A 24,771-nucleotide genomic window follows, 5' to 3' on the forward strand; every position below is an offset into this window, starting at 1 on the left:
CAAAAACAAAAACCATATAACATAATTGGTTTTGATTATAAAAAAAATTCATAAGGTTATTGTTTCATAGAAATTAAACTAAGTGGTTCAGTGGAATTATGATATATTTTTAAGACTGCGTCACTTACAGCACTGTAACCTTACAATAGTGTTACTACTACTAATCAGTGTACTACCTAATACTTATCGAAAAAGGCGTCGTCGTTTAATTGTTGGGAAATAATAATAAATGTTAAAACCTGATAAAATGGGCACGTTAACCGATTTCGGACAAATAGCTTTGAAATGGGATCCCAAAAATTTGGAAATTCGCACAATGTCGGTTGAAAAAACACTTGAACCTCTTGTATTACAAGTTACTACTCTTGTAAATACTAAGGGCCCAAGCAAAAAGAAAAAAGGTAAAAATTTCTTTTGTTTTTAGCACAATTTAGAATTCCTATATATTAGTTAAATTAAAGATGAAAGTAAGTTTACCCGAATCGTGCATACACATGACTATGTGTGCATGTATCCCCATTTTTTTTTTTGATTAATTTTAAGTATAGTGGTATACATTATTACATTATTTGCATGTGTTCGTATTGGGACAACCTGAAGTTTGTAAAATAGAAAGCATTTCAATTAAGACTTTTGAATAGTAACAAGCTTAAAACAAAAATATGTAAGGTGAAAGTACGGTTTTATCGAAAACGCAGAATTGCGAAAATATGTAAAAATATGAGTATTAATTATATATATGTATAAATACATATATATATATGTATATGTGATACCCTCGAAGTGGGTATATTGATTTGAGTCAGAAGTTTTCAAAGCATATATTTACACTAGAAATATATACAAATATTCTCAGTCAGTATCAACAGCCGAGTCGATATATCAATGTCCGATCTTCCGTTTATAAGCTATCTACATATATCTTCTCCATATGTCTTTGTTTTGCAGGTAGTATAGAAGTTGCTCGTAGATTAAAAGTACATACTAAATTCCTTTAGACGTATGTAACTGGTAGAAAGTTTCTGACCCTGTAAAGTATATATGTATATTCTTCAGGGTTACTAGCCGAATCTATCGGGCCATGTCCGTATGGACGATGTGATCTCGCGTTCTACAAAAGCTTGACATTTGAGAATAAGCATGTAGTCTACGCTGCGCACGTTTGTTTAAGAACGTTTTCCGCGCTCAAAAACCGCTGTTTTTGTTTTAAGTCTTGTTAATTTGTTAATATGCCAAAATCATTTCAATTTTAGAATCATCAATTTTAGTGTTCTAAAAGGTTATACGGGTATAAAGGTTTTTAGAAATATATTAATCCTGAACAGGCAATCATTACAAAACGGGTCCAAGGACCAAGGAAACAATTATCAGCTAAATTAGGCAGGCCCAAACTAACCTACAATCAAATACTTGGATCACTATTAATCAAACGTTTAGATCAACTCGAATCGGATGTTTGTCAATATGATTTTAGCAGTGTTACCGGTGTTCTACCGAAATTCCTATCAATACTAACCGCAAAAAAAACAAGAGAGAATGCTATAGTCGTGTTCCCCGACTATCAGCTAGTGGATGTGAAAATGAGAAAAAAAGAATAAAATGAAAAAAAAATACAAATTTGCCAAAATCTTGGGCGTGACAATTTCGGGCGGTTGTGGGTGTAGCAAAAAGTTTTTGCGCAAATTGATAAACATTTACAAGACTAAAAATATCAAAACATTTTTCAAATTGTGGGTGTGGCAGTTTTGGACGTGACAACGAACTTGAGCTGCGTCTATTTCTCTGGAAGCTGCATGCTCCATCTCAACATTCTGACGGGTATCTGATAGTCGAGGAACTGTACCTATAGCGTTCTCTATTGTTTTATTTAAAGTTATGGAACTGCGGCTATTAAAACAAGTTGCAACGTCAGCGGGGTGGTTACTTGCTAATTGGCACAGCAGTATCGTTTTACAACGTGATATATTGTATAATAATTATTGTAATACTAATATTAATCTTCTCACGTTTAATGGTTTCAATTTTGTATTATGTATTTCTTTAGGGAAATCAAAGCGGGCCAGCGCATTAGTTGCAGCTGTTGAAAAGGCCACAGAAAATTTTATTCAAAAAGGTGAACAGATTGCTTACGAGAACCCAGACATCACACAAGAAATGTTAACAGCTGTGGATGAAGTAAAAAAAACTGGAGATGCTATGAGCATTGCAGCAAGAGAATTTTCTGAAGATCCTTGCAGTTCGTTGAAGAGAGGAAATATGGTGCGCGCAGCTAGGAATTTGTTGTCAGCTGTAACCCGCTTGCTAATTTTAGCAGATATGGTAGACGTGCATTTGCTTTTAAAATCACTCCATATTGTCGAGGATGATTTAAACAAACTAAAAAACGCATCGAGCCAGGACGAGCTTATGGATAATATGAGGGTATGTCAAAATAAAATAAATAATGGTATTTGTTGTATAGAAATGAATTTATATGTGATTTGTACATAAATATACATATGCACTTTTGTGTTAATCCCGTTTTGGGTTTTATTTGTAACTAACACAAATAATGTTATATGCTCAACAATTTTTTTGTACACATTTATTCACATTTTATTGTAATGCTTCAAATAATTTTTTATACTAAACTAATAAAAAACGAGATAGAATGCTATAGTCGAGTTCCCCGACTATCAGATACCCTTTACTCAGCTAGTGGAAGTGCAAATGAGATTTAAAAATGTTCTGGAATATCGGTAGAATTTGGGGAAAAAATAATAAATTGAAAAAAAAAAAACTTTAAAATATATTAAAAGTGTGGACGTGAGAGTTTTGTACGTTTTGTGGGCGTGACAAAAAGTTTTTTTTTTTAAATAATTAGTCTTAAGAAGTGGGTAACCGATTTAAACTATTTTTAAAGGTACAAAAAGGTTTTTTAATTAAAAAAAATTGTTTTTTGAGGTGGAAAAATAAAAATACAGTAGAATCCGGTTATAGCGACTTTCAAGGGGTCGACGATTTTACGTCGTTATACCCGGAAGACACACTAACAGTAAGGTGGGGAAAAACAAATTTTTTTTGTTTATTTTATGGTTGCCATGTTCGTAATATCTTTTAACATAAAACAAATAAATTTTTTAATCAAACAAAAAATTTAATAAATTTATTTTAATAACATGGGTTTTTCATAGGCTCACCGGCTTCCAAGCGCTGAATAATTTGCGTTTTTTCTTCGACGGAGAAGCACTTTCGTTTTAAATACATTTTGTGGGCCGACAAGGCACAAGTGTTGAGCTTAAACTGAATGAGCTCATCATTCGCATTTAGTTCATTAACTTACATTTGGCGAATTTATGCATTAAGTTTTATTGGAAAAAAAGCAGAAAAAAAATATAAATATAACGGGACATCTCATGGAATATAGGCATGAGGTCTGCACACGCACGCTGTGCGTAATTAATAATTTAATAATAATTTTTGTTTTTAATTATTTTAAATAATTACTATAAGTTATTGTAAATATTTTTCTGTATTTTTTTTTTGCACGTCGCAATATCCGGTTGAATTATGAAAAATCTCGTCGGTATAAGCGGTTTGTCGCTAAAAGCGGAGACGTACTAACCGGAGGTCCTTTCACAAAATTTTGTATGGGGACCAACCAAGCCATCGAGTTAACGTCGCAATATCCATACTGACGCTATAAGCGGAGTCGTTATAACCGGATTCTACTGTATTTAATTTTAAGGGTAGGGAAACGACAAAAACTATTTTTAATGGGTGGGCTAACGTTTTTTATTGAAAATAATTAGTTTTAAGAAGTGGGTAAGCGATAAAAACTATTTTTAAAAAGGTACAAAAACGTTTTTAATTGAAAAAAAAATAGTTTTTAGAGGCGAAAAAACGAAAATATTTAATTTTAAGGGTAGGGAAACGACAAAAACTATTTTTAATGGGTTTGCAAAAGTTTTTATTGAAAATAATTAGTTTTAGGAGGTGGGCGACCGATATAGGTTCATGAGGTTGAAAAACGAAAATATTTAACGGGTAAGGAAAATATTGAATCTGACATTCTAGCTTTTGTAGTTCCTGAGATCGAGGCGGTCATACGGACATGGCCAGATCGACTCGGCTATTGATCCTGATCAAGAATATACATATATACACTATACACTAGTCGGCATAAGTATTTTGACAAAATTGTCAGCTTCTTTTGAAACTGGCTTGCGCTTGATACCATTAACTATCGGTGCGAAGATGATATGAAAAGCAAAGAATGAATATTTAGCACACAAAATGCCAATTTTTATACGGCTTACCCATTCTCTTTTCTAACAATCTCACAAGTATTTTGACAACCTTATTTAGTATATGGTATCCTGCTTTTGAGCACGTGTAAATAAACAATTGTTTAAATTTCACTTTTTTCGATATTAAACGTAACTTAACGTAACCTTAACTAAGAGCCTATAAACTAGTGGACAGGAAGTGCCGTGAATTCAGTTAATAAATGTGTTCATGTTTGTGTTGGTGCACGAAAAGTGGTTTCATGTGGTGCGCAGATAAACAATCTACATCCCGAAAGTAGAAAATCACAGATAAGACTAAATATGTTTGTTGTTTAGGGACTTTAATATATTTTTGAAAGAAGTACGTTTATATTTTTTTTAAGTGTTTTTTGGCTTATAAAATGTTTATTTGTTAGTAAAATTTAATAGAATTTAAACATTTTCAATCTGTTTAAAATATGCGCATTTGCAGATAATAACCTCAAGCTCTTCATTTAGTCCCTATTTTTTTTAATATTAATGTAAAGAATACAAAATTTAATAAGTAAACTCTAGACCAAGTCATCGGTAATTGTAATTAGAAACTGGTGCCCATAGTGTTTAAAAATAATTCCCAACTTATATATTTCATTATATTATATTTATATTTATATATATATTTTTATATATATATTTATATTATATTATATTTATTATACGTTCCCTCTAAGAGCCTATAAACTAGTGGACAGGAAGTTCCGTGAATTCCGTGAATTATAAAACGTAAGGCTGAGTTAAGTTTGTTTATTAGATCACCAATGGTAGCACAGTTTACCGTTGGATTTAAAGTAAAAAACATTCGAAAGAGTTTAATGTGTCGCGTCAAACTCTATATTATCAAATTAAAAAGTTTAAAACACATAATGACTTAAAAAACTTCGCTGAAGATAAAATCCTTATACGGGAATTTAAAAAAAATCCTCTTGCGAAACCCCAAGCAAAATATATTGCTAAGGATGTGCCGTATATTTAAAAAATATACAAGCTTAAAAGGTTGAAATTTGCAAGAGAAGATCTGGACAAGCCAAAGTCGTTCTGGAGAAGTGTTTTATGAACAGATGAAAGCTCTTTCCAGTATATCTCGCCGAAACAAAAAATTTTTGTAAGATTGGCAACTCAGCAAAGGCAAAAAAACACACCCCGTTTGTCAGAAAGAGGGCCATGGTGGAGGCTCTGTCATTATGTGGGGATGTGTTGCCTATAATGGGTTGGGTGACTTTGTCCCTATCTCTCGATGAACCAAGGACAATATTTGACAACCTTAAACGAAAATGCATTGAAATGCATGCCTTCTGGAGATAGGCTGATCGGGGAATCATTTATCCTGCAGCAAGATAATGCTCCATGCCACAAAGCCCGAATGATAACCAATTTTCTAAAGGATGTTTGTGTCACCGTCTTGAACTGCCCACCTTAAAGTCCAGATTTAAATATTATTGAGAACATCTGGTCCCTTTTAAAACGCAAAATAACATTTTCGTTACACAAAACTCGTGAAGGAGACGATTTCTGAGATCACTTTATTCACAAGCACAAATATTCGTTTGTTCATTTTTAAGTTTATGTTTCTTACACATAAAAAATAATCGTTACTATCATATCAAGCCAATTAATAGTTTTACTGACAAATTTATTTATTTATTTGGTAAAAATACTTATGCCGACTAGTGTACTTAAGCAAGAAGCGGTAATGACTAGGAGCGGTAATGATACTAGAATAATAAGATGCGTAACGGCCATACATTGGTTTTGCACTATGCAGCCACTTTTTTGGTGGCGGCAATAATTGCTCTATACCCGCTCGCGTAAAATTGAGAGCAAAAAAGATAATTAATTTGCTTGTTTAAGTGAACCCAGTAAGCAAGAAGTGTGTGTAGTTGTGCTAGAAGACGATTTTCGGTCGGAAATCAATTTTGATCTAAGAGACGAATTTGATTATTGTTTTGGTCAATTTCGTTGTAATATGATCATAAAAAATATTATTTAAAAATTGATGCCGTGACTATTTTTTTTTTAAGAAGTTATTTTAATATTCATTAGTTAAAAGCTTACCTAAGAATAACTAACTTCAAATATATTTTGCACGTCACAAGCTGAATAGTCTAACGAAATATTTTCTAGTATAAAGTAATTTATTTAAATAATTAGGTATTATTATGTTCATTTATTCACATATTACTATTTCTATGATGTATTTAAATAATTATCATGTTAAGACAATGCAAAATTAGAGTTTTTACTTGGTGGCAATCGAGTACAAATAATATAAATTGAAAGTTCATAAACTTCTGAAGTGAAGGGCATAAATTGTCAAATTTACAATATATGAGCATACATGTGCACACATAGAGTGATCGGCTGTCGCTGTATACGTCCATGAGAGCTGCTGGCTCTAGAGCGCTCTCTCTCTGGCTCTTGAACAAAAATTCGAGAGAGCCTGGAGCGAGCTCTAGAGCCAGCACGAAAAAATCGTGTGCAAAATAATCGTATGGCGTTACGCATCTTATTATTCTAGTGACTTTGGCTATACTGTATTGGACTGATGCAATGACTGATGTCATTATGAAAGAATTACATTAATGCGACCCCAAAAGTTTGTGTGTGATTGCACAAATTTGCAATCTGGTCACAAATATGGTCCCTGAAATACGGATTTCGATAACTAGGACCTCAACACTATAAAAGCCATTAATACATTATCTTCAATTTTCTTATCTTATTAAAATATGTATTTGTCTACAAGTTTAGCTGTCGCTTGATCGTAAAACTATCAGTCAATATTCCCTTTCTTTACACGTACAAGACTGATAGTTAACTTTATTAATAAAAAGTATTTATTATTAAATATTTAGTTATGAATAGCACAATTACATTGCCTGGAGTTAAATGGTTTTTATGCCTAATACACATTACTATAACATTACTTGGCACAAGAATATAAGTATGTATATATAATAGATATAAAGAAAATCTGGGAACAGTGGACGTAAAAAACTTATCCCAATCTAATACTGGTCGATTGGCTCTCGGCGCTTTGGTTCTTGGGCGTTACTAGTCATCAAATTGGAATTATACATACAGTGGTGGAAAAAATAATAGAAACACGTTGGTTGAATCATTGATTTTAAATTTTGTGCTCAGAACGAAAGTAATATTTTTTAATCTTTATTTTTTTAAATTCATATATAAGTATATTTTACATTAAGAAACATTAAGGAACAAAAATATTTTTTTCATCTTTATATTAACTAAAAATAATTAACTTCATTTTTGGCGCTTGGAAAAAATAATAGAAACAAAACTCTTAAAACTAAGAAAAACGTAATTTTTATGAATTATCTTATAAAAATAGTTGTAATATTAATATTTAGTGGTATTTCCATTATTTTTTATAACTGCTGAGCATCAACGGGGCATTGAATTCACTAAATTGGCGAAAATTTCGGGGTTAATGGCATACCACTCTGACTTAACTTTTTTCCACAGCTCTTCCTTATTTTTTGATTTAAAACCTCAAATTCCTCTTTTTAATATTCCCCATAAATGTTCTATGGGGCTTAAGTCCGGGGATTGAGCAGGCCACCCCATAACATTAATTTTTTGGTCCTGAAACCATTTCTAAGCAAGGGTTGACGAATGTTTCGGATCATTATCCTGCATGAACTCCCATTTTAAGGGCATTTCCTCCTCAGCTTATGGTTTCATAACATTCTCCAATATGTTAAAGTAGTCGGGAGCACACATCCTATCTTTTATCCGGAATATCGGACCAACTCCAGACGTGGAAAAGCATCCGTATATCATGATGTTAGCTCCACCATGTTTTATTGTTTTTTTTTTTGTGCTTTGGATCAAATGTGGTATTTTTTGGACGTCTGGACGTATTTTGCCATCAGATACGAACAAATTAATTTTAGTTTCATCAGACCATAGAACATTATTCCAGTTTTTACGGTCTAGGTGTCGCTTTGGAAAAGACAGTCTTTTAGCGATATTTTTTTTACTAAGCAGTGGAACTTTCCTAGCCGAGTGTGCCTTCAAATTCTTTCCAATTAGTCTATTTCTTATTGTTCGACTTGACACTGATATCTGGAAAGTATTTTTCAGGTCCGTCGACGACATAAAAGGATTTTTTTTTGATGTTCGAATCAAAAGGTCGTCGAACTTTTGGGATGTGGCTCGCTTCCTGCCCTGTTTCTCCTTCGTATCTTTATAATGAATCGCGGAAAACTTTTTTTTTGCAGAGCAGTGCATTATTTCAGCAATTTCCCTTATTGTTTTTCCTTCGTTTTTTAGTTTTTGTATAATATCTCGTTCTACAGGTGAACAGTGCACTCCGCGCCGCATTCTGAATATAAAGGCATAAAGGAAATTAAACATTTTTTTTTTACAAAATCACTTATTATGAGCTAAACATACCTGAAAGTATTTAATATATTGATTTACTTACAAAATTAACAGGGAAAAACTCAAACAAATCGCAGAAACGGAGCTTGTTTCTGTTATTTTTTCCAGCTCAAACACGTGACCACTTCAAATATCGCTATGTACCGCAAATAACAAGATCGAAATCAACTCAAAAAGAAGAGCACAATAAAGTACCCTTATGAGTGGCTTATGTGCTAACGGTTTATCCACACACACTTCGTACATAATTAGTAATTTTGTTTTACATGCAGGAGCGATTCTTGTTTCTATTATTTTTTCCACCACTGTATATACAGCTTTGTTCGTTGAAATATCAGTGCTTATGACCCGCGAGTTTAAGATAAAAAAATTCTATGATTTACACTTTTTATGAAAACAATTTCATTAGGTATTTCGTTTCAAACAATTCAACAAATGTTTCACTTTTATTTCTTCAATAGTTTCGAAAATATGGATAAAAACAACATGAAGCAGGTAGAAAAAAGTATATTCTGATCAGGATGATTAGCCGAATCAAACTGGCCATGTCCGTTCATATGAACGCAATGCAAATTAAAACTAATAGTGCATAGAATTGCGCGATATCTTTAAAAAGATTACTCAATTCTTTTACTTCAAGCGTTCAAGAGGTATGGCAGTATAAAATGTATAATAATTATACCCGTTTCTCGTATAGTAAAAGGGTATACTAGATTCGTTGAAAAGTATTTAACAGGCAGAAGGAATCAATGACCGAGTCGAACTGGCCATGTTCGTCTGTCCGTCCGTCTGTCTGTATGAACGCCTCGCCTAGAATGTTGAGATTAAGCATAGACATAGCCACAGCGCAAGTTTGTTTCCAAATGTTGCCACGCCCACTCCAACGCACACAAACCGCCAAAACTGTCACGGCCACACTTTTGAAAAATTTGATATTTTTTCACTTTTTTATATATCTTGTAAACTTCTATAGATTTGCCAAAAAACTTTTGCCACGCCTACTCCTACGCCCATAAACCGCCCAAAACTGTCACGCCAACACTTCTGGGAAAAAGTGATATTTTTTCACTTTTGTATATATCTTGTAAATTTCTATAGATTTGCCACAAAACGCACAAAACTCTTACGTCCACACTTTTAAAATATTTAAAAAATTTTTTTTTTTAATTTTGTTATTTGTTACCCAAATTCTACCGATATTCCAGAAAATTTTGAAATTTCTCGTTTCTATCTAGTTAACGGGTATCTGATAGTCGGGGAACTCGACTATAGCATTCTATCTTGTTTTCGAGAGAATGTTATAATTGCAGTATAAGATGATTATACATATACCTATAAATATTTTTCCTATGATTAATCATAAAAGTTTCGTACATCAATTTGTTTTTCATAATTCAGCTCGTTTCATTATTGTAAAACAACGTTTGGACTCGCTTATATACATAAATTTATCCTTCATATAAGGGTCTTTGTTTTGAAATGGTGAAAGTTCTTTTCAGGAATATGATTTGCATCATGGACAGGCTTCAATATATACCACAGAATGCGATCAAACCGTATTTTTTCAATTTTATAATTAATTCTTTAACAGTTTACTAAGAAGTTCTATTTTTTTGTTTTAGCAATTTGGACGCAATGCAGGAGAACTTATAAAACAGGCAGCCAAACGTCAACAAGAACTTAAAGATCCCCAATTAAGGGACGATTTAGCAGCTGCTCGGGCGATGCTTAAAAAACATTCAACAATGCTGTTAACTGCATCAAAAGTATACGTTCGCCATCCGGAACTAGATCTAGCAAAAGTAAATCGCGATTTTATTTTAAAACAAGTTTGTGATGCTGTAAATACCATCAGCGATGTTGCCCAAGGAAAGTCATCTCAACCGACAGATATATACAGCGGAGCGGGAGAGTTGGCTGCAGCATTAGATGACTTTGACGTAAGATAAACTAATCTTTTACATTTTAAAATTTTGTTTTTAATGTGATTGTTTTTTTTTTTTTAAATGGCCATTTAAACTAATTAGTACTATCTTTTTAGGATGCTTTATTGTTATATATTTATATTGTGATATAGAAGCATTAACATTAGCATTAGCATTAAAAATACTATTACACACTTCGGTGTTTTTTTAACTAATTACATTTTTTTGCGCTCATCAAAAATTTAGATATAAGAAATAAGAGATTTAAGAAATAAGAGTTGACCCAAAATGGTTCGTGTGTTTTGGGTAAAATGTTTAAAAAGCGTTTAAAATAATTGGTTCGATACATAAAGGACATAAAGATCAGGGACATTTATCCCTGGAACCCATACCGATGGTGTTATTAGAGAAGGATTCCACCCTTTAAATTATATATATACATATATTTAGGATTATTGGCTATGTCGCAATGTTTCTCTGCCAGGTAATCCATTTCGACGCAAACGAGTCTCACTTTTAAAAAGGAAGGTAGTAAGATTAAGCCTTTTTAGATATAAACTGTTGTATATTTAACCATTTATTTTTAGACTATTCCGATTCCAGTTATATAAAATAACATTTATATACGGCTTTTGATCTCATCTTATATACTACCTGCAATTTAAAGTAGAATTTTGGGGAAGTTTTATGAAGTTTTTAAAACTGGAAGACGTTTGCGTTATTGTTTGAAATTAAATTAAACAGAAAATAATGGGATATAATAACAATATGTCATACTGATATATACTCTCTGAGAAACCATTTTTATAAAGGGTAAGACATTTATTTTATCATTAGATTAGTTTCTAAAAATAAACTATAAATTGCTATATCTTCGAGTGTAACGTGTGTATCTTATATTAGGAATCGCTTAAATTCGGTATTTTGATCTATTCCTATATATTTTTTTATTGTGTTGCTTATGCTATTTCTTATCCGATACTTATCGGTCTTTGACACTGCAGGAGGGAATTGTAATGGATCCGATGACCTACAGCGAGAAGCGTTCACGCCAATTACTCGAAGAACGGTTAGAAAGTATTATTAGTGCAGCTGCATTGATGGCGGATGCAGACTGTACTCGAGACGAGCGACGAGAGAGAATTGTGGCCGAATGCAATGCTGTGCGGCAGGCTTTACAGGATTTGCTATCCGAATATATGTCTAACGTAAGTAACTTTCTTGAAATTATTTGTTTTTTAATCATATTTTATGTTTAGATGAGTCAAAAAGATAACAGCCCAGGACTCTCTCGAGCGATTGATCAAATGTGTCGCAAAACTCGTGACCTAAGAAGGCAATTGCGAAAAGCTGTTGTGGATCATGTTTCGGACTCTTTTCTGGAGACTACAACTCCTTTGCTAGATTTAATAGAAGCAGCAAAGTCGGGAAATGAAAAAAAAGTTCGCGAAAAGTCCGAAATATTCACTAAGCACGCTGAAAAACTCGTTGAAGTAGCAAATTTAGTATGTAGCATGTCAAACAATGAAGATGGTGTTAAAATGGTTCGATATGCTGCTGCCCAAATTGAAAGTCTTTGCCCGCAAGTAATAAATGCAGCATCGATACTAACTGTTAGACCGAATTCTAAAGTAGCCCAAGAAAATATGTCTACTTATCGGCAAGCCTGGGAGGTGCAAGTTCGTATTTTAACCGAAGCAGTGGATGATATTACAACAATTGACGACTTTTTAGCAGTATCAGAGAATCACATTCTTGAAGATGTAAACAAATGTGTAATGGCTTTACAAGTTGGTGATGCCAGGGATTTGCGTGCAACTGCTGGTGCTATCCAAGGTCGATCATCACGAGTTTGTAACGTTGTTGAAGCTGAAATGGATAATTATGAACCATGTATTTACACCAAACGAGTGCTAGAAGCAGTCAAAGTTCTTCGAGATCAAGGTAAGTGTTAATTTTCAATGTACAATGTAATATACACCTTACCATCCAAAGTTTGTTCCTATAACATTCTTATGTTCTCGTTGTGTAATAGGGTAAAGTACAAAATATATTAATCGTACTTAAAATCGTACATTATATAAATATATTTCCAAAAATACAAGATAACCATCTCCCTATAAAGGAAAAGTTCTACGATTTCTTAGATTAAAATTAAGTATCACCTAGTTATTATGCTTAGCATAGTCCTAAAATCTTAAGTTTTGCAAAAATCAACTCGGCTTGTAGATATCCCATTATTTTCTCGAGCACAGCCACTAAATAAATGTTTTGTTTTAGTTATGATGAAATTCGACCAACGTGTAGGAGCAGCCGTTGGAGCCCTATTAAATAACTCCAATAAGGATGTGGACGAAAATGATTTCATTGATGCTTCTCGTTTGGTGTACGACGGAGTTCGAGAAATTCGAAGAGCCGTTTTAATGAACCGAGTAAGTAGTATAAGATGTCGATTTCCTACCGTTAGTCCAAAGACTCGAGAAACATATCTCCTTAAGTATAATATGTTTTCCATAGAAAAGTGTAAGCATTACTGCATAAAATAAGCTTTAATTTTTTTTTATGGATAGACTTTATTCATATTTGTTCAGAAAATTGACAAAATTAACATTGATAATTGACAAATTAACAGAAAAAAGAAACATACCAGAGAGCTCTTATTTCGCTCTACATTTTTTGCTACAGGTACACATAGCTATTGCTAAAGTTTATTAAGCGAAGAAACTTCGATCACTTGCTCTGCACTTACTTTTTTGTTTTTTTTTTGCTCTAGCTCTCGTCTGGAGCGAAAACTCAGAAATATTTTCCTAGCTATTTCTGCTACGGAGCAGTAAATGTAAACCCTGGATAAAAAAATGGTTTGATCATGCAATGTACTTATTTTTCTAGGCTCTAGAGACAAAATGTCTTTGCCATATAGGTAGTAATTCCCCAATAAAAAAATTCAAATTAAGAGATAATAAAATTATAATACTTAAACATTGTTTGAAAGTTTGGGCGTGTAAGCTTAAGTCGGTTTATGGGCGTTACAGTAGATGTGGGGATCTTACAACAAAGTAGTGAAAATTCGGCAAAACAAGAATTGACATGCTTAATATTAACTTTGTTTCTCCTATATTTCCCGAGATCATATCAAAAAATATTTATACCCGTTACTTGTAGAGTGAAAGGGTATACTAGATTCGTTGAAAAGTATGTAATAGGCAGAAGGAAACGTTTCCGACCATATAAAGTACGATATATATATTCTTAATCAGGATCAATAGACGAGTCGAAATGGCCATGTCCGTCTGTCAGTATGAAAGCCTTGATCTAAGGAACTACAAAAGCTAGAATGTCAGATTAAGCTTGAAACTTCCAGAAACTTAGACGCAGCGCAAGTTTGTTTCCAAAGGTTGCCACGCCCACTGTAACACCCACAAACCGCCCAAAACTGTCACGGTCACACTATTGAAAAATGTGATATTTTTTAATTTTTTTTTTATTGTGTAAATTTCTATAAGTTTGTCAAAAAACGCTGCCACGCCTACTCCTACGCCCTTAAACCGCCTAAAACTGTCACGCCAACTGTCACTTCTGCTAAAATGTGATATTTTTTCACTTTTTTTAAAAACTTTTAGGCACGCCCACTCTAACGTCAACAAACCGACCAAAACTCTTACGCCTATACTTTGAAATTTCTAATTTCAATAAACTTCCTAATTTCTACCGATATTTCAGAAAAATTGGAAATTTCTGATTTGCACTTCCACTAGCTGAGTAACGGGTATCTGATAGTCGGGGAACTCGCCTATAGCATTCTATCTTTTTTTTGTAAAGCTTGTGTCAATATTCTTTGTCCTTAAGTTTTCGAGAGCTCGTTTATATGGGCAAACCATAACGGATCATTATCCTGATAAAGAATACGAAACTCCGAAACGCAACTTTTTGTCACTGGACAAGTAACACTCGTTACGTTGATTTCAAAACCAATTATATATACAAATTATTAAGTTATGTTTTTTTCTACCGGCCATTTACAGGGAAGAGATATATTTTATTATTCACTGGGTATTTCATTGAGAAGCGGGCTTCCCAGAAAAAGTCTGGTGACTTTTGCAAGGAGGACCGCTCGTTTGCGATATAAAATCAGAACTGAAAATTATACAAAATATTTGTTGATTTAAAGCTAATACTTAATTAATTCCAAATAATGAAATAATTACTAATATAACTTAGAATATGAATCTCACAGCGGCCACCGTAGAATGCAGGATGAGCCACGGTTAGCAAGGCTGATTTACTGTAGTTAACTTACACACTCGCATATATGAAAGCGACCGCTAACGAAGGCGACTAAGAAAGAGATTTCGAAATAAAACGACAGAATACCAGAAAAGGAAGAAAGGCACCAACGAATCTTAAAAAATAGGAACTCAAAACAAGAGAGAAGGCAACAACTTTTTTTAGCATATCGATAGAAATTGGAAAGACGAATAATAAAATGATATTGAAATTTACTTTCTCTTTTAATTGAAAGTAGGTTTATTTTCTACATTTAACGCTTCTCGTGACGCATCTGTTCACGTTTTTCGTTCAACTTCTGTATCAAACAATGCTTCACTTGTTCTTTAAGCTCTGAACTGTCAATAACACGCATGTCACCTGTTAATAGTTTGAACGGAGTTACTTTAGTGCTTCTGGGCTCAATATTGTTTATGAATTATTGAACTTTATCCACATGATACTACCAATTTGCAGGGTTCTCTAGACTAATCTTCTTCAACGTCGGCACTACGATTATGAGTAATCTTTCCACCTGACCCTTACCACAAGGAACACCTGTAGTGATCAAGAAATGCTGAATGGGTTTCCAAAAATTATCGCCTGTTTCTCTAAGCAGTTATGTCCAGTACTGCGCGTCGGATACAACCAAACGTATCCACTATGATAAGTGATGAGTGGTTTGTCTCCCTATCATTTGGATTGAGATATACCTCCTGCCTGCCTGCTTTTGCGTTTACTAAAAAGCACGCAACACAACTTTTATTTCGTTTTCCATTTGAGATGGAACGATGAATAGATCTCTGTCAGGGTCCTTGAACAATATTTGCCGGTTCTACGCCCAAAAACTGTCAAAAACTGTCACGATCACAATTTTGAAAAATGTGATATTTCGTGTATTTCGTTTTTGAATATATCCTGAAAATTTCTATCAACTTGCCAAACTTTTTGAAATTTTTTTTTCATTTTATTATTTTTATTGACATCTTTTACCAATATTTCAGAAAATTTTAAAATTTTACGTTTGTACTTCTACTAGCTGGTTTAGAGGGCAATAGTTCAGACAAAGGGTTAGCTATGAACGTATTTCCATCAACGAACGAAAGTATCGCTTTTATCCAAGAAATCGTTGTATTGCCTTTCGATCAGACGATACGCGAAAATTTGCCAAATCTTGCAGGGTTTTCATTGTGTTATTGAACTGTTTTCGATGCTGTAACCAAGAAAATTTACCTTGCTCTGTAAGATCTGACACTTGACCCAGTTAATTCGCAACCCGTTCTGTTCAGCATTTTTTCAGCTTTTCGAAACCTTCTATTACGTCTTTACTTGGAATTATAATCTCCTTTATATAGACAACTGCGTCATCGGATTTAATGAGTTTTCTTAGAACTGACATTGTAAATCGTGTAAATACCGCTGGGGAGTTTGATATGACAAGGGCATGTAAAAAAACTAGTTTTATCCTTTCTGTATAACAAATATGGCTGGTTACGTCCAATGGTGTTTAAAGTTTCCCTTCTTGTAACTTCTCAAGCACAATTTTCTTGTTTAACTGGCGATAGTCGCTGCCCAAACGTTTCTGTCCATTCTTTTTCGATACGAGTGCGATTGGGGAAGCGTACTCTGAATTACTGTGCTTGATAATCTTTCGGTCAAGCCACTCCTGAACCTTCTCATCTACTATTCTCTGTTCAGTGTAAGCACTGGGGTTTCGTCAGTAAGCAAGAATTTCATCTGGACCGTGACTTTTGTTTTATTTTTTTTAAGAAGTTATTTTAATATTCGTTAGGTAAAATCGCCGTTCGTATTAGCTACCGTTTACATATGAACTTTACATATCAACTTTTATTGAATGCGGATATTATATTAAAATTTGGAAAAATAGTAGCAAACGATGAGCCCTATGTATGCGGGTATTATATTAAAATTTGGAAAAATAGTAGCAAACGATGAGCCCTATGTATTTGTCAGCTTTAAGCAAACGGATTAAGGGGAACTAAAAGAAGAAACAATACATTTGGTGCGGCTTTTTACCCACAAAAAAATGCGCGGTTTTTAAAAATATCAAATTAGAATATAACAAAAACAATTCAACAAAATAATATTTGCATTTCAAATACTGAAAATTGGTCATTTACATAAGTATACATACATATTTGTTTTATATGTATACTAGTAATTGTACTAATAATATTTATATATATATATATTTATATTAAATTATATATTAAAAATTATTATATATTAAAAAATTCATATGCAACCTGTTTATTGCAAAATTGAATTCTTGAGGCAGGACCAGCGCACCTAAGAATCACTAAATTAAAATATATTTTCCACGTCACAAGCTGAATACTCTAACGACAAATACTTCCTAGCATAAAGTAATTTATAAAATAATTAGGTTTTATGTACATTTATTCACATATTACTATTTCTATGATGTATTTAAATAATTATCATGTTAAGACTATGCAAAATTAGAGCTTTTTACTTGGTGGTAATCGAGTACAAATAATATAGATTGAAAGTCCATAAACTTCTGAAGTGAAGGTCATATTTTGTCAAATTTACAATACATGAGCATCCGTGTGCAGACTTACAGTGATCGACTGTTCCTGTATGCGTACAAGAGAGCTGCTGGCTCTAGAGCGCTCTCTCTCTGGCTCTTGAACAAAAATTCGAGAGAGCCTGGAGCCAGCTCTAGAGTCAGCACGAAAAAATCGTGTGCAAAAAAATCGTAAGACATTACTTATCTTATTATTCTAGTGCCTTTGGTCTAATCTTGGTATGAACTCTGTACTATCTTTCGTGATTTTCATATCTACCAGTAATATAAGAGTTCTGCCTGAAATCGCATCAAATTTCATGTCTTCTACTTTGAGTTCTATGCCATCTATTTTACCTGAAATTTTAATGCTTCCGAAAGATACGATTTGACTTTCTCCGATTCCAATCAAACATTTTTCGCTTACCATGAGGTATATTCTATATTAAATATGAGACTCGGCCCACAGAACAGTTTAACTCCACAAAGAAATAATGATAAACTCAACACTACGTAAGATTCAACTTCTGTTAATACAATAGCACAATTAAGTAATGTTAATCCGTTTAAACAATTATCTTGTTACGTTTTATTTGCGCTCGAATGTTAAAACTGTTTCTCGTCAATTCAAAAATAGAAATTAGATCTCGCTGTCTCACCAACACTGCTCCCAAAAGGACGAACTCGCTCTTCTCCTGTTCAGCTAAACCGCGTCACCAATACCACTCTAGATTGACAAACTCCTTCTTCAACTTCTCTATCCATACACGTCGAATCACCAATACTGCTCCAGATTGGCTTGCTCGTCGATCAGTAAAAGCTCTCCAGTTTCCCCCGTACACTAGCGCCACCTCTTCAGATCCTCCTGTAGACTAATAACACTTTTGCAGACCTTTTTGTAGATCACCACCGCCTGGTTGCCGATTCACTTCCCGGACTTACCACTTTAAGCCCGATTCCTCTCATCTCATGATGCACAACTTCTGCGATCCGCATTCCACCAAACTGATTCCCGTCCTGTGCCCTAGATTCCGTCCCAAGATTGTGGCCTAAGTTTCCGTTTGAAGAAAAATACTCTTGCGACGACGTATTATTATAAATGTTTATTTTATTATTAATATTTAGGAAATTTATGCTTGTGGGGTTTTAAACTTTAATGAGTTTATAAAAGTATGGATTCATTCAATGTGTTACGCTTTATATCTCGATTATAACGAATTGACTCTTTAATTGCATTGATCTATCATACTGCTTTCGCACTTTCTCTGATGACGTTATTATAAAACGAAGACCACTCCGTGTCTCTCTGCCTACATGCTCTTCAGGCTTGTTTTTGATTCCTACATATATACTTTATATGGGCAAAAACGCTTCCTTCTTCTTGGTACATTCTTTTCAACAAATCTAGTATACCCTTTTCCTCTACGAGTAACAAGCTATCTAAAAATTCAATACCGAATCAATTTCTGACTAGATTATAGTAAAACTTTCGAAAAACTACATCCCAACTGCTAATAATTTCTTATTTATTTTAGAGCTCGGAAGATCTTGATACTGACACTGAATTTGAGCCAGTTGAAGACTTAACCTTGGAAACTCGAAGTCGATGTGAGTAAACTTGTTTAATTATTCCGAATAAATGGGATAAAGGAATATAACATTTTCTGAATTGAATGCACTAACTGATTAACGCTATTGTGTTCTATCAGAAAATGCTTCGAAAGATATTTAAAACTAAGATTTCAACGATTTGTTTGTCGTTCTGTGCACCCCAAATATACTTTAATAACAGCTCATTTTTGAAAGATAATTGTTGGTAGACAATATAGAAAAACTTACGAACTAGAGTATCGATGGGAATTTGAAAAACAAATAATAAAATTAATCAAAACATTTTTTTTTTGTGCTTTATATTATTTAGCAAGTGCTCATACCGGCGATCAAACCGTTGACGAATATCCAGATATTAGTGGCATATGTACAGCTCGGGTAAGTCATTGCTCGCCATTCATATCTATAAAACCGAGAAATATGGGTATTACATAATATGGATTTCAGGAAGCTATGCGAAAAATGACAGAAGAAGACAAACAAAAAATTGCTCAGCAAGTTGAGTTATTCCGTAGAGAAAAACTAACCTTTGATTCAGAAGTTGCTAAGTGGGATGACACTGGAAATGACATTATTTTTCTGGCCAAGCATATGTGTATGATTATGATGGAAATGACGGATTTCACAAGGTAAGTTCCCTAATAAACTTTTTTCACTTTTTGTGGCATTTCTGTTTCAAAAGCAATCTTTTATGGGCAATTGAAGAAATTTGAGTAAAATAAAACTTAGCGCTTAGCACCAAAAGAAACAAAGCACTTATGTATATGGCACTAGGTAAAAAGCTATTTAGAAGCGGGATCTGGGACAACATTTGGCATATGGGCAATTTTGTAAAGCTTATAGTTTTAATATTATAAAAAGCTTGTTTAAAGTATAAAATTATAAGAAAACTAAGAACTAGGAGCAATAGCTACTTAGGCCTTTCGCTCGTTTGGGGTGATGGATTATGGATTACTTATGCAGTTTTTCAGAAAGTTGTTGATATTTTCGTTTGTTGACATTAGTTGGGCTGTCCGATTGAAAGGCTAATATTTTGTATATGGAATGGGAAGGCAGTTTATTATGATGTGTTAAATGTCTATCCGAAAATTTTTGGAATATGGGTTTGTGTTTGGGAGGGATCTGACAAACTCCCCATATCCTGGGCATTAGTAAGGTTGGTGTGTTCAATCTAAGGATTTTTTCTGTATTGTGTTGTGGTGTCATAGGGGAAGTTTAGTGGAGTAGTTTAGTAGTATAACTCTGTTTGTTTAGATTTTACTATTTTGCCGGCGTTTTCGTTGCATAATATGAATTTGTTATTGGGGATATAGATAAGTTTAATTTTTGGGAAGTGCTTAAGATGAGATTTTAGGGCCGTGTTAGTACGAACGTTTTTGTAATGCTGTTTTAAATACATAATTGTTTACTATTATTACTCTTGAAAGGACTGAAGAGTAACCGGACTCTATTTTGCTGGATTCGCAAGATTTCGAGTTCTATTTTTTATAAAGGCTGGTTTTCATTGGTGAAAAGTGTAGATTGAGCTCGACATATGACTTATGTAAAATATTAAATTATTTAATATTAAAATTTCTTTTTGTTGTCTTAAAATGGTTCAAAAGGGGTGAGAGTATGAGCTTGTTAGAAGGTTTGCCCGCATTTAAGAAGGTTTGTAAAAATGTTTTTTCATTTTTTGTGTTTAATTCTTAAATGGAAGTTGTCAGCGTAATAAACGTAATTAATTGGTTTTGGGAGAGACATAATGGCAACAAATGCCAAACTTGCGGGTTGCTGTTTTTAACGGAAAGGTGTTTATTAAATGTACTTTTTATACCCCTTATTCGTAGAGTAAACTATACTAGATTCGTTAAAAAGTATGTAACAGGCAGAAGGAAGCGTTTCCGACCATATAAAGTATATACATATATTCTTAATCAGGATCAATAGACGAGTCGAAATGGCCATGTCCGTCTGTCAGTATGAAAGCCTTGATCTAAGGAACTACAAAAGCTAGAATGTCAGATTAAGCATGCAACTTTCAGAAAAATAGACGAAGCGCAAGTTTGTTTCCAAATGTTGCGACGCCCACTCTAGCGCCCACAAACCGAACAAAACTCTTACGGCCACACTTTTAAAAATTTTTTAATATTTTTTTTGCATTTAATTATTTTTTTCTCAATTTCTAACGATATTCCAAAAGAAAATTTTGAAATTTCTCGTTTGCACTTCCTCTAGCTGAGTAACGGGTATCTGATCTTGTTTTTTACTGTGGTTATTCTGTTTGTCATACATTTAAGAGCGTATATAAGACACTGGGAAATAAAATCGTTTCTGGGTTCATTAATTTTATCAAAAGTTTTGAAAATGTCCAATGATATTATAGATAGGTGGTTTTAGAAATATAGATCTCGTGTCTAGATAGTCCACTAAAGTAATAGTTTGTTGGTTCAAACAAACCACAGTAAACGTTTGGCAAGGCATAGGTTCAAGGATATGTGTCTGCAAGATTTGCCTTATATTAGCGGTTTAAATGGTTTTATTCTACTTACAATATCATTTTAAGAATTGCGGAGTGTCGGAATTTATGACATTGAATTGTTTAAGGTTCTTGGATTCTGGTGAGGGCTTATATGGAGGATATGTCATTTTCTATTTGACAGACTATTTGCGGTTTAATGTTGTGTTGTTGCAAAAATTTTTGTTTGTTCTAAAATTACGGGAAAAATTTTTGTCGTTAGAACCGAATGTGTTAACTATTTTAGATGGGCATGTGAGGTTATTGGGTAAGGCGGTTTTTTATGAAATGCATATGATTGCTGGGCTTAAGACCGAATAGACGGTTAATGTATATTGACTTTTTTTTATTAAAGAAAGTTACAGGTTCCACCAGGGGGGTTATGGGTTGAGGAGAAGGTTGTATTTTATGGAATACCCATGTGTGCTTTTTATAATTTTTTGTTTTGTTTTGAGAGCAGTTTCTTATTTAATAAAGTAACAATTTCACGTTGTTTTAAGTGATTGGGGTATGTAATGTGAATTCAAACGTTTGTCACTTGAAATTTTGGGACCCCATACATTGAGTCCAAATCAATATTTTATTCGTCCCAACATTCTTTATTCAACTCAATGGTTTTCATTCCCACTGCCTACTTCTAGCATTTCGTTTTTTTTTCGTTTTCGAATGTCCCTTTTTTAAAGCTATATATTTTAATTTTTCAAAAATATGGGCGCGCGAGTTGTGTGCAGCTTGTGGGTGTTAAAAGTTGCGTGGTCATAATGTTTTTGGTATACCATTAGAAATTGCCAAGGCAAATAAACATTAAAACAATTAGAGTGTCAATATATGGAAACATAGTTGTGCCTATGAACGTAACGAACATGTTGTAACGAACAGTGGTTAAACCAATCATACGAATATATGTAAAATTGCTTTATATAAATAGTTGGTCCTGAACATGTAATGGATTCCAGTTGTTTACAATGCTCATGTCGCATTTAGAGCAATAAGAGCATTGGCGATATAAATTAAACTAGTTAGGTTTGTATTATTTTATTAGAGCCAACTGCTCTTTATTCTGGTCGGTTTCGAACTAACTACAAATCAAATTTATTAAGGCCGCCAAGTCTTCGGTTGGAGGCAGCGGATCCAGCAGAGCGCTTGATCAGCGCCTCGTGCCGTCCGGCAGTGCGCACATGCCCGCCTCACATTACGCTGACCCATGTACATCGCTTTCGCTAAAGCGAAATGCATTACTAGGCTGGCTCAGCGTCGACTGTTGGCGCACCCGGTCTTGGATGGCATTTCGGCGGGTCGTTGCACCCCTCTGACTTGCTCGTGTTAACTTATACATCGACCTTTGTTTCATAATAAGAATTATTTCATAATTATTATTAATTAGGCATCACTAGAGCGTGCAAACGTCTAGAAACGTCTGAAATTTATATAGTTCCCGAGATCTCCATATATTTAAACTGCAAAACCATTTCTGAAACTTTTTTATTTTATTTATTTGCTTTTTTTTTTATTTCAGAGGACGAGGTCCTTTAAAAACTACTATGGATGTTATTAACGCAGCTAAAAAAATTTCCGAAGCTGGTACAAAGCTGGATAAACTAACCAGGGAAATAGCAGAGCAATGCCCAGAAAGCAGCACGAAAAAGGACCTCTTAGCGTATTTGCAACGAATTGCCCTGTATTGTCATCAAATCCAAATTACTTCGAAAGTAAAAGCAGACGTTCAAAATATAAGCGGTGAACTTATTGTTTCTGGGGTAAGTACAATATTTAAGTTGATGAAAACTTAATTTATAAGAATTTTTTATAGCTGGATAGCGCTACATCGTTAATTCAAGCTGCTAAAAATTTAATGAACGCCGTTGTATTAACGGTAAAGTACTCATATGTGGCATCTACAAAATATACCAGGCAGGGAACTGTGTCTGTAAGTTTCTTTACTACAAAAAAATCGACGGTATTAAATTATTTATTTTTTTTATAGTCTCCAATTGTTGTATGGAAAATGAAAGCACCAGAAAAAAAACCTTTGGTCAGGCCGGAAAAACCAGAAGAAGTACGAGCCAAAGTTCGCAAGGGATCTCAAAAGAAGGTTCAAAACCCTATCCATGCATTATCTGAATTCCAGAGTCCTGCTGATGCTGTTTAAAAGTTGATTTTCTATTAATATATATTAATTACCATAAACAGAGTAGTATCAAAATCATTGCGCTTATCTTTGGTTATTCAAAGCAATCTTAATGCTGCAATCTATTCAGTTTTATCGACAATTACATTCTTATATTATATACTTATCGACCCTATAAAATATAATAAATCATACATACATAAACCGTTTCTGAACACCTTGTATTATTTGACCACGTCTGGTTTAAAAAATTGGGCAGTTAAAAAATTTTGGAGTTTAGAATTTACTATGGGGATTTTTAAAATTTTTGGACTTTTGCATATTTGAACATTCTAAAGTTGACTTTCTTTCAAATTGTATACCCTTTACTCGTATAGTAAACGTATGAAAAGTATGTATCAGGTAGAAGTGAAAAAAACGGTGTGTATACTGCGAAATGTTATTCGCGACTGAAATTAATGAATGGAAAAATAAAATTAGTATCTCATTGACAAGCGTGCACTACTTCTAGAGGATAGATAAGGGGTTCCTATTTTCTGCACCCTTCCTCAATGAATGCAAGTTTACAAATATTAAAACAAATTAACTATTTTTGTAAACCCTTTCCTTATAAATGACAAGAATATGATTTGTTCTGAAATGGTTTACAGGATTCTAGGTTTGCGCTAAGATTGTTGCCATACACGATGACCGTTGCATCCGCAACCTATTTCAAAATCAGACTTTGCATGACCTTAGCCTTTTAATACTGCAGATAGATACTCCGCAGTATTGCTAAGCGTCACGCTTCGTTGATTTTTTGAACGCTAAAAAAATGAATCTCCAGCCAAAAGAAAGTATAGCCAGTGTAAGACTTCCAGAAAATACTTCTCCCACTTTTTATATTGTAGCTTCATGTCAATAGTTGCCTTACGGTATCTGAACACAACCTTTATGGCAGGCATATGTTCAACATGCTAACATCCGATAAGCTAGTTTCGATACTGAGTGCAAGATGTCTGTCCATGTTGTTTTAGCTAGCCATATGATCTCACAAAGGATTGGTAAAACGCTGGTTAAATTTTTTTTGCACTGATTTGACT

At 33.7% G+C, this 24,771-nt stretch overlaps 1 protein-coding gene across 2 annotated transcripts; it reads left to right on the forward strand.

Moving 5' to 3' along the window:
- Positions 1-119: 119 nt before the first annotated feature.
- On the forward strand, positions 120-23,898 carry LOC6544512 (catenin alpha). 2 transcript variants are annotated; one of them, XM_001973760.3, is made up of 12 exons: positions 120-401; positions 2,045-2,421; positions 10,337-10,654; positions 11,644-11,847; positions 11,899-12,583; positions 12,920-13,071; positions 18,989-19,061; positions 19,375-19,442; positions 19,512-19,693; positions 23,078-23,318; positions 23,372-23,488; positions 23,546-23,898. In XM_001973760.3, exons 1-12 carry the CDS (start codon positions 230-232, stop codon positions 23,708-23,710), a joined length of 2,754 nt encoding a protein of 917 aa, XP_001973796.1. In that variant the 5' UTR covers positions 120-229; the 3' UTR covers positions 23,711-23,898. The 2 variants fall into 2 exon arrangements, with proteins under 2 accessions (XP_001973796.1, XP_026832367.1); XM_026976566.1 differs by lacking the exon at positions 2,045-2,421 and having other exon boundaries at positions 318-401.
- Positions 23,899-24,771: the final 873 nt, after the last annotated feature.

Source organism: Drosophila erecta, unplaced genomic scaffold (assembly GCF_003286155.1).
Source record: "Drosophila erecta strain 14021-0224.00,06,07 unplaced genomic scaffold, DereRS2 tig00000021-arrow-pilon, whole genome shotgun sequence".
Taxonomy (NCBI): domain Eukaryota; kingdom Metazoa; phylum Arthropoda; class Insecta; order Diptera; family Drosophilidae; genus Drosophila; species Drosophila erecta.